Source organism: Carica papaya, chromosome 1 (assembly GCF_054855325.1).
Source record: "Carica papaya isolate Zhongbai chromosome 1, ASM5485532v1, whole genome shotgun sequence".
Lineage (NCBI taxonomy): Eukaryota > Viridiplantae > Streptophyta > Magnoliopsida > Brassicales > Caricaceae > Carica > Carica papaya.
In genome coordinates, this window is record NC_142309.1 from 20,813,617 (window position 1) to 20,824,430 (window position 10,814).

Sequence of the window (10,814 nt, forward strand, 5' to 3'; positions counted from 1 at the left end):
GTATTATTTTATTGGGTGAGTTTTTGAGTTCATTTAAACTTTAAAAGATATGGGGGGGGGGGAAGAAAAGAGAGTTTCCAACTTTAAGCACGATAATACAAAAAGATTAATCACGAAAGCAATGGTGGCGTTGGCGTACTCTTTGGTAATGATATTTTTTCTTTTTTTTAAAAAAAAAAAAAAATTAATTTAAATATTAAAGTCCATGACCACGAGGAACTCGTGCATGCTGACGAGAAAATTGTGGGTTCAACAAGGTGGGTGATGGGTCCTAATTCCAACATCAGCCGTTGATTATATTTAAGTTTTTAGATAAGTTGAAAATAAACATTTTTAAGTTTGAGAGATTAAGTTTTAATTTTTTTCAATACAAAAAATATATATTTATTAAGTAATATAAATATAATACCATACGAATCACTTTTAAAATAAAAACACATATTTAGATTATCAAATTTATAATTTTTTTTTATATATAAAATAAAGAAAATAGCAACAATAAAAAAATAAATTTGATCTCCATTCTAACCCTTAATGAGCGAATATGGATGTGATGTGTGTGTATATATATAAATACACATATATATATCTTTTAGTTGTTAATGCCTTGGACAATTGGCACAAGAATTTGCATTTTAAGTCTTGGTTCAAATTATTTAGCTAAAGAGATGAAATACAACCATGTAAAGGATCTGTTAGGTAACAAATAAGACCAAACTAGTGTTTTTTGAAACACAAAACTAGTAATCAATCAATAGGTGGATCCAAGTCAAATCTGTTCGTATTCAATTCTTAAATTTTAGTTATTTAATTTTTAAAAATAATTATAAATGATAGATTTAATATATAATTAAATTAACTTTGCCCATATTTTCAATTATACAATTATGAAATTTGTATTTACACATGTCAATAAGTAAATTACAAAAAAAAAAAATACCCAATTTCAATTGAATATATAATTAATTTGATATTATAATACTATTTTCATTTAAAAATTCGAATATATTTGTACCCTTTAATAATCTCCTACAAACAAGTTTAGTGGATAATTTCCCAATCCATTGATGATTCGCTTGCCACGTGGAAAATGATTGTTGGTGGTCATGCAGGCACATCACCGTGGGGTCAATCAAGTAGGTCCCAAGTTTGACAGTTGAAGGGTTTGAAGACATTTTGTAGTTTTCTCTTGTTTTCTTTTAACAACTTACTTAATTATTATTTTCTCTCATGCTGATTATAAAGATTTTGTTGTTTCAGAATAATAATAATAATAATCCTGTCTATTTGACATTTTAACTTACACATACTAATAATAATATTATTTTTTAAAATCAAATCCATCATTTTTCAAACGTTAAAATATGATTTTTTTTTTTAGCAGTTTATTTTATATTTAGAAATTCTCTCATGTGGTCGGTAAATATTCATTATTACATATATATATAAAATTTAATGCTGGTATTTAACAATTTAAATTTATTGTCTTTTAATTCTTTATTTAAATATGAAACTTGGCATAATTTTCGTAAGCAGCTTTGTTTTAGTATAATAAGTTTTCCTGCATTAGAATTAAATATTTAGTTCAATTCAATGCAAAAAATAATGTCAAAATCAATGGATTTATAAATAAATAAATGCACAAATTAGGAATATTTTACCCAATTAATATATATATATATGTATGGAATAGACAAAAATGGGTTCAGTTTCAAAATTAAAAGAAAAAAAATTATTATCTGGTAATCTAAATTTGACATTGTTAAGAATATATACATAACTGTCTCTTTCAAATAATTTTTCATGTAGCATATAACTAATTAATATTTAACTCACTTTGAGAGCTATAATCATATGTTTTAAATTAAATATTTTTTTTATTTAATTAGTTAAAATATTAATTCTTTAATTTGATCATTCTATAATGAATTAATAATTCCTACCCATGTATTTTTACATTTATTTTCCCAACTTTGTTCTTCAATTGAGACAGTGGAATATGTTATGCCATAATTCTCACAAGATAATGTACAAGATTAGCAAACTGAAGGTTTCATTATAAACATCCTCCTCTATATCTGTACGTACATATAGACATATGTATGTGCATATATATATATATATATATACACACACACAATTAGACTCATATGACGTTAAATGGATTAAAAAGAAGATTCGTTTTTGTTTCTTCCAAGGGATGTTGACAATGAAACCGTAGTTGATAGGAATTAAAATAATGAAGGAACAAAATAAAAGATGAAGTGACTTGAGGATCAAGTGATAAAAGATTATAACCAAAATCTGAATAGATGATCAACATATCCAAGTTTTGGATATCGTCAACTTCAAGAAATGAATATTTACATTTGCTTTTTCCCACTTTCTTTTTTCTCTCCTCTTGATATATATATATATATATACACGCACACGCACGTATATAATATTCGAAGTAAATTTACTTACATTTATACCAAAGAAAATCATATTTATTTTATGTGGATAACTTTGTAATCAACAGCCTAGTCCCAGTCATTGACAAATTTCATCAAAATAAAATTAATAGTAATAGACACTTGTGAATATTTTTTACTTTATTTTGTATTAAGCTCCGTCCGTAAGGACACATGAATATAGAGAACAAATTAAATCAAATTCAAGCACAACTTCTTCGAATATTTCCAATACAAAATTTAGTTCAACGTCTGCCTAATGGGGTAGCCGTGTCCGTATATACACAGATATGATATTAAAATAATTGTATATAGCGAACACATTATGTGTGTATAGATATTCATATAAAATTTGCAAATTGAAGAGTATTCAAATTGGAAGTTGGAGTGTTGGGTAGACATAATAATAAGTTGGGAAACAAAAGCCTCCGTACTTGACCAACCCACTCATGCATTATTTGGAAGCATGCATCCAATTAAATCTCTCCGCACTTCTTATAGATGATGCTCGTGTAATTGAATTATCCTTGGATCTCTATCCATCATTTCATCGCACACCATGTTTTATGCATCTTTTCCTACATTAAATATACCCTTCACTGTTATCACTCTGTTATATATATATATACCCACACAAATACATATAAATGCAGATAACCCATTCAATGAATCCATCTAATTCTCCCCTCCCATTTTCAGGTTGCATTTAAAAGGATTAACTATTACTTTATTCTAATAATTTCGTGTTTCTTTCCTTCTTTTTTTTATTTTTTATTTTTTATAACTGAGGCTTCAGATCCGCATTTACCCACAAAAGATTCTGAAAATCCAAGCCCCTTGAAGGAACTACAGTTTTCAGGCTAACCTTAAGACTCCTGGATCCACTGGGAAGCGGTTTGGTTTGAATTTGGAGTCTTCCAGGAGAGTCAAACCGCCAAGCCTGACTTTCCGGAGGCTGCAAGTGGAGAGTCAAAACCGGCAAGATAACTTTCCGAGCCAGCGGATCATATTTATTTTGCCAGCTTGCCAGCTGCTGCATAGACCGTTCAAGGATCCAGCTGATTTTGTCGGTAATAATTTGATGATCTGATCAGCTGCTTGTGAAACATGTCTTGACGCACCATAATACCACCGTGACCATTAGGCCAAAAAAGAAGCGAATAACTTTAATGGCATATAACCAAAATTTATGAAGTGCTACGAAGACCAAGTGCTCACAAAGAACCAAAAATTACCACCACCAAGAACCTTATTTGATCGTATTCCTCTGTCAAAGTTTACCAGCAATACATGTTTAAAATGTTCCAGAGTAAAAAGTAAATCCCCTCAGTGAACAAATAAAAGAATGACTTTGTTTTCTTGCTATCCACTATTTCTCGATCACTTTTTACCCTGGTAAAATCGTTGTACACTAAAAATTGGTGTAGAAGTCTTACCAGCAGAAATCAGCATACTCAGTTCAGTTATCCACATGGATAACCAGCAGAAGTTACATGCAAATGAAGCCTACCTCAGTCGAAAATCCTCTCTCCTGTTGAGAACACTAGGAAAATGAAGGAACTAAAAATGCATAGCAATCCTGGAATGAAAAACACAAGTCTCCAGCTTTCTGGGCTTGAAATATCCGAATAAGCAGTTTTTGCTGCCTCGAGAAGCTTTCCGGTCAGATCGACCCCAATAATGCCGGCTAATGTACCAGCTGTATTAGAAACTCCCATCAAAATTCCTGCATACCTGGGTGCAATATCCATATGATTCACAGCAAACCCAGCTCTCCCAAGTGCCAAGAAACCAAGTGCCAAAGAAGAACAAAAGACAGCCCCACTGGAAGTTCGGAAGAGGGGCAGCGCCATCAATGCAAGAGAAGCAACTACAAAGCCAATGGTGTTGAGGAACTTCCGAGTTTTTGTCACAGATAAGATTCTTTTAGTAATCAAGTGGTCAGCAACAACTCCGCCTATATTAGAAAATATAAACATGTTGAGGTAAGGCATCATCTTTGATGAACCCATATCCTGAAGACTTAGATGTAGCCCAAGCTCGAAGTATGTTGGTAACCAGTTCATTAACACATAAAGAGCGTAATGGAATGTGAAGTTATTCACTACAATTGCCCAAACTGGAAAACTAAGTAAAATCCTTCTCCATGGGATTTTGGCAGTTCTGCTGGTACTCTCCGCTTTATTCTTGTGACTTCCTTTGATTGGCAATAAAGACTCTCCAAATCCAGCAGCTGTCGCTTTTGGATGATCAGATCGAGGTGGGTCAGAAGAATATTTAAACCAAAGCAGAGACCACATTACACCTAATGCTGCTTCAGCAACAAACACAGATTGTGGACCTTTAAACTTCACTAGACTTGGAAGGACAAGCATTCCCATAGCTGCTCCTAGATACATCCCAGATGTTGTAAGCGAAACGGATCTAGACCTTTCATGAGGTGGAACCCACTGTGCTAAGACAGTATGGATGGAAGGGAATATGAAACCTTGGGCCACACCAACAAGTAAGCGAGCCATCACCAAAATCATGACTCGATTTGGATCAAGCGGGACCAAGAAACAAGTAGATGACCATAATACAAATGAGAGAAGGAGAACCTTTCTTCCTCCTATTTTCTGAGCTGCCCATCCTCCAGGCACCTGGGAGCAGGCATAACCATAGTAGAATGTAGAAAGAATGGTGCCTTTACTTGATTGGTTAACTCCAGCAGCATCAGCTGCAATGGTGTATGCAATGGAGAAACCTACTCGTTCTATATAGCAAACACAGGTGCAAATAAATGTCAAAATGACGATCAGGTAACGCTTTGGAAATTTCATCCACCTCATGATTCACCATACTCTTCCTGTAGAGCTATTTGAATTAACAGTTGCCCTCAAATGACCTTAATTCTTAAATGGAGCAGTTTAGTCAGGAAAAAAGAATCGGACTAACTTCTGAACTCACAAGCTTCAAGATAAACAGAACCTGAAAATAAAAACCAGAAATAAACTTAAGAGAGAAACTTAAAATATACATAGGCACATGTGTATACCGATATATGAATATATGTGAAACAAGAGATAAAAAGACACGAACTTAAACAGGCTATATATTCTATCAAACGTCTAAAAGCACTTTAAAATATAGTTGCTTATAGCTGCCATAAGCAGTGACTCCATGACTCTCCAAAAACAACAATTTTATTGAATAAGACTGTGGAGTCGCAAATGATCCTTTTTAGGTAGGATCAGGCTTCCCAGAACCTTAGCATCTGTAGGCATGCCACATTATCAAGTTAAACACAAAACCCAATTACTTGGCGAAGCCGAATTAGTTAAGCACATTCCAACAGAGAATTATGAACAAACCAACAACAAACTCACATGAAAAGTAAACATAAATGAAGTTCTTGAATTAGATAAAATTGGCACATGGAACGGGAGGAGACCCAATATACAACATAACAGATGTTAGTGGATGCATTTAATTGATAATCAAGCAGTAAGTAGGCATTCGAGAATAAAGCAAGAGCTTTTCAATGGAAAACTGATATAAATGAGAAGATTCAAAAAAAGGAAACAAACTAATTAAAGAAAAAGATCATCCTAATCCTTGTTTCATGAAATACTTTGCTAGTGGTAGGAGCAAAACCTACACATTTCGAAACTAATTTACCTCTTAAAAGATGGAGAGACCTCTCCTTTACTACTTCCTTTGGAATAAAGAAGAAAGAAACTTCGCTCGCAAAACTTGGTTACTGAATAATTACCAGCAACAAACAGGACAGAAGAGAATCATAACATGGAAAAAGAAAAACTGTCAGACAATCCAGAAAATTCATCACAGAGGTTATATTATGCATTATGATGCGAAAGAGGGGAAAATCAAGCAAGAGACAAGAGACACAGGCACCGACAGAGACATTCAGCCATAATTTCTCGTTTCCACTCCTCGGAACAATCGCACATTCATTTCAAACAGAGCATACATCAAGAAGCAGTAAATGTTAATGCCTATTTCTCATCTTTAAATAAAAAAAGCACCCTAACCTAAACGCATTTCGATCCATCTAAGTAGAGGGTTACAGAGATTTTACCAATTGAGAAATCCAAGCCTTAAATTGCTATCAGTTACCAACGTCCTTTTTTACTGCATTTAATTCTGTTCTCTAGGTTTTATTCGTCTCCAATTCCTCCTCATCTTCAAGGTTCTCAGATCTCTCTCACTGTCTCTCGATCTTGTGTTAAAAATTTTATCTCAACAACCCCTCTTCTCTCCCCCTCCCTTGCGGAAGAACAAACCTCTCCTCCGAGAGAGGGTTCACAGCGTGTTGGACAGTTTAAACCGGCTTAAATGTTCTACCTAGCTTTCCTCTCCGATGCCTGCCAGGCCTCTACCTTTCTCATCTCCAGCTGCCATTTCCATCTTCATCCTTCTCGCGTCAGGTCTCCGTTCTTCCTCAGGCAAGATTATCTCCCGTTCTTTCAATCTTCCGCAGATCGACGGGAAGTCTCGACTTTGCTCGTATCTTCGTCTCCAACGTATCTGATTCGTTGACTTCCCGTTTTTCTCAATCGGTGTCGGTTTTTATTTTTCTCAGATGGAACCCGGAAGATCATGCTTAGATCTATGTTGTTCGGATTCGGATCCCGGTTTCGGGTACGGGTATATAGTGTCAGTAGTTAATGTAACCGTTTTCGTAGTCAAACATATAGGGGATCCGTGGATTAAAAGAAAATCTAAATTTAGGTCGAGTATTTGGACTTTTTAATTAAAAGAAAAAAAAAGTCTATATTATAATTAATTTACCTCTTAAATTAAGAAATTTACAACTCAAATCTATACATACACCTAAATCCTTGCATGCATAAATATTTTAAGCTCAAATCCATAAATGTATGTAAATCGCTAAATAAAAGAAAAATTATTAATTTAGTTTTCAAAACACAACTTGTTAGAACTTAATTTTTAATATTATATAATATAATACGATATTCTATTTGTTTCAAACACTTAATATACAATAATTAAAAAATATACTGTTTTTTTTTACTTAATTAAATTAATATATCAATATATATAATTATAATAAATTAAAAAAACCATAGCCATTAAAACAAACCAAAAAAAAACTAAATTATAATAAATATTAAATCTTGATAACTAATTGATAATCTATCAAAAAATAAATAAATAAATAAATTAGTTTTAAGTAACAATTACTTAGGTCGTATATATAATTTTATGTGTATTAAAATTGATTATTGATCGTCCTATAAAGAATTAGTTTCCCGTGACATCCTTAAAAAATTTTATAAAATAAAATTAACTGGAATTATTTATTTCTATTTTATCCAAAGTGGAATATTAGAATAAGAGAAGAGGCTGAGTGCTTAAGACATGGGCCCGGGCCCATGGCCCCTGAGGTATCCGCAACCATGAAGATCTATTTTAAATAAAATATTTTTTATTTTTATTAAATATGTAACGGAGAAAATAATTATTTTGATAATATGATTTCAATTCGTGTAGAAAATAACTAATAGAATTTTAATAAATTTTTTTATTAATGGGATAGTTTATATGTATCTCTTTTAAAATTTATACTATTTTTATGGTTATTATTATGGGTTTTTTTTAATTATTTTTATCATAATTTTTATATTAGGTGTTGATTCCTCATTAAGATAATTGTTTACTAGTTTTCTCATCTAAGTAAAAATTTGTTCGTCAACATATGGGTTTAAAAAATATAATATAAATAAAATTGAATATCTTTAAATATCTTATTCAATTAATTTTACATCGTATGTGTATTTTATTTTAAGCACTTATATATATATATTTATTTTGATAGTTGAACTTGTGATCAATTTACTAATATCATGACTCAACATGTTTTGCACTTATCTAATATAGATTTAGTTATCCATAAGCTACATGTTTTTGGGGTGCATTTACTCCACTAGATGGTGATGATACTCATGATTAATGATGATATATCCTCAAAAAAATAAAAAATAAAAAAAAAATTCATATACATATTTATTGCAATCTCTTAATATATATTTTGTACCATTTTCATTGAAAATTGTTATTATTTTACTTGTTCATGATTGCTAATTATCATTTCTTAATTATCCATCAATTTGACAAACATTAAATATAAAAATAAATTGCTAAATGGGTATATTAAGTTTGTTATAAATTATATTTGAATAATTAATTAACTTAGTAAGTTATTAACAACAAAAATAAGTGTACTAGTTCTTTAATTAAATTGATTTTTTAAAATATCCAAATACTATAATCATTTTAACATTTTCTGTTAAAAATTAAAATCAAATTGTAATAAATAACAAAAATCATGAAATAACTTAATAATTCATAAGGAATAATAGATTAGAATAGTAACTATTAATAATAATTAATGTGCCGTGAATTAATAATATCTAATATATATATATATATATATATATCATGAGTTTGGAGGAAAGAAATCTCAATCTTCTCCCACACTACTCGGACATCTTATCAACTCAGCTAAAACTTTTTTTTAAAAAAAAAAAAAAAAAAAAAAAGAAAAGGCAATCGGATAGTTCTTACAAAAGTACAAAGTGTTGATTAATGATATTTCATTATATTGCTAGTTGCTCGCTACTTATCGCCAATGACAAAAAATATACAACAACAAAAAGAGGAAACCTAAAATAGATACGTCATCACGTGATCATCACGTGGATACTCTTATCCTTTTGACTAATCATCCCCAAACAGGAAATAACCATTCCATCAATTAACATCCACACATTTCGCCACGTGTCAACATCTCCCCTTCTTTCTTTTTCGGATGGCCCCGCTGTTACTGTCCACCTCTAGCAGAAACTTCCAAAAGAAAAAAAAAAAAAAAAACAATTAGATAATTATTAAGGAAGTCTCACCGGGAAAGTGCTCGGCGGAGGACTTGAGCCAGGAGTCCCGGCGCGCTTAAATGTGGCAAGTGGCCTTCGGTCTTGAGCAGTTCGACGGTGGTGCGGCCACCCAAATGGCTGCGGAGATAGTCGGCGACCGACATGGGGACAGACACGTCTTTGGCTGTCTGAATTACGCAGCAAGGAACCTTGACCAACCCTAGAATTCCTCTCAGATCACTGTTGAACACTGTTCTCGATACGAATAAAGTTATGTCTGGTCTCATGTTGAAAAGGGTCCGGCTGAATTCACGCACCGCAAGTGGTACATCGGCTCCGACAGCTAGCGGCGCGAACCCGTTGACCCAGGCCTCGTAGTTCGCCTTCATAGCTGAGAACACCTTCTCGATCTCCTCTTCCTCGAATCCCCCATGGTAATCCTCGTCGTTCAAGAACCTGTACACCCATATAAAATTGCAGGTGTGATTTTATGAACTTCACGGATTTGATGGGTTGAAAATTTGGCCTCGTCGGATTGATGTGTTTTATGCATGCTACATGTTTGATAAAATGATTACCTGGGAGAGGCGCCGATAAGAATGAGCTTAGAGAATAGTTCAGGGCGTCTGATGGACGCCAGGAGGCCGATCATGGCGGAGACAGAGTGACCAACATAAGCACATCGTTCGACGCCGAGAACGTCGAGGATGTTGAGCAGGTCATCTACGTAGGCATCGAGAGTGGTGTACCGTCGGAAGTCGAAGTAATCCGGGTTGACACTGCCGGCGCAGACCAGGTCATAAAGGATGACGCGGTAGTAAGGGGTAAAGAAGGGAAGAATGCGCTGCCAAGCCGACTGGTCCGTGCCGAACCCATGAGCCAAAACGAGGATTTTGTCGCTGGAGCCGACGACTCGGACATTAAGCGCCTCAAGCAGTATGTTGCCCATGTGTTTGTATTAATTGAAATTGGAAATTTTGTTGTGGGGAGAAAGAAGAGAGCAGCACTGGTGTTTATATACCCAAATACATGTACTTGGGTTGTTGCCTTTGTGTTTGTAGTTGGGTTCTTGTCCGACTTGTTTGGTATCTAATAATTGGCTGCCTTGTTTGTATTGCCTAGTCGACATATTTTTTCTCAATACAAAAAAAAAAAAAAAAAAAAAAAAAAAATTAGACTTTTGTTACAGCTCTAATTAATGAATATTAGTCATTATTTTGCTAGAATACTTCATAACTGGCATGAACTAATATTGCCGGGATCACTGCAACTTTTGAATATAACAATGACCGAAGTCTTAATTCTCCTTCAATGAAATATTATCCATTAATTGTTGTCTAACCCATAAAATATTTGTAAGGTAACAAATTATATATATCTAATAAGATTTTAACTCGCAATATTTAAAAATAATTTTAACTATTATATCGCTGTATTTCTACTTAATAGGGATTTTACAGGTTCA

The 10,814-nt window shown here is 33.0% G+C and overlaps 2 protein-coding genes across 3 annotated transcripts; both read right to left on the reverse strand.

Moving 5' to 3' along the window:
• Positions 1-3,684: 3,684 nt before the first annotated feature.
• Positions 3,685-7,096, reverse strand: PHT4;6 (phosphate transporter 4;6). Of its 2 annotated transcripts, XM_022037792.2 has the most exons (3): positions 6,535-7,096; positions 6,114-6,195; positions 3,685-5,423 (listed from the first exon to the last, which is right to left on the reverse strand). In XM_022037792.2, exon 3 carries the CDS (start codon positions 5,282-5,284, stop codon positions 3,965-3,967), a length of 1,320 nt encoding a protein of 439 aa, XP_021893484.2. In that variant the 5' UTR covers positions 5,285-5,423; positions 6,114-6,195; positions 6,535-7,096; the 3' UTR covers positions 3,685-3,964. The 2 variants fall into 2 exon arrangements, with proteins under 2 accessions (XP_021893484.2, XP_021893475.2); XM_022037783.2 differs by lacking the exon at positions 6,114-6,195.
• A 1,962-nt stretch (positions 7,097-9,058) lies between these two features.
• Positions 9,059-10,381, reverse strand: LOC110811335 (alpha/beta-Hydrolases superfamily protein). Its single transcript, XM_022037805.2, has 2 exons — positions 9,928-10,381; positions 9,059-9,805 (listed from the first exon to the last, which is right to left on the reverse strand). Exons 1-2 carry the CDS (start codon positions 10,296-10,298, stop codon positions 9,376-9,378), a joined length of 801 nt encoding a protein of 266 aa, XP_021893497.1. The 5' UTR covers positions 10,299-10,381; the 3' UTR covers positions 9,059-9,375.
• Between the last annotated feature and the right edge of the window lie 433 nt (positions 10,382-10,814).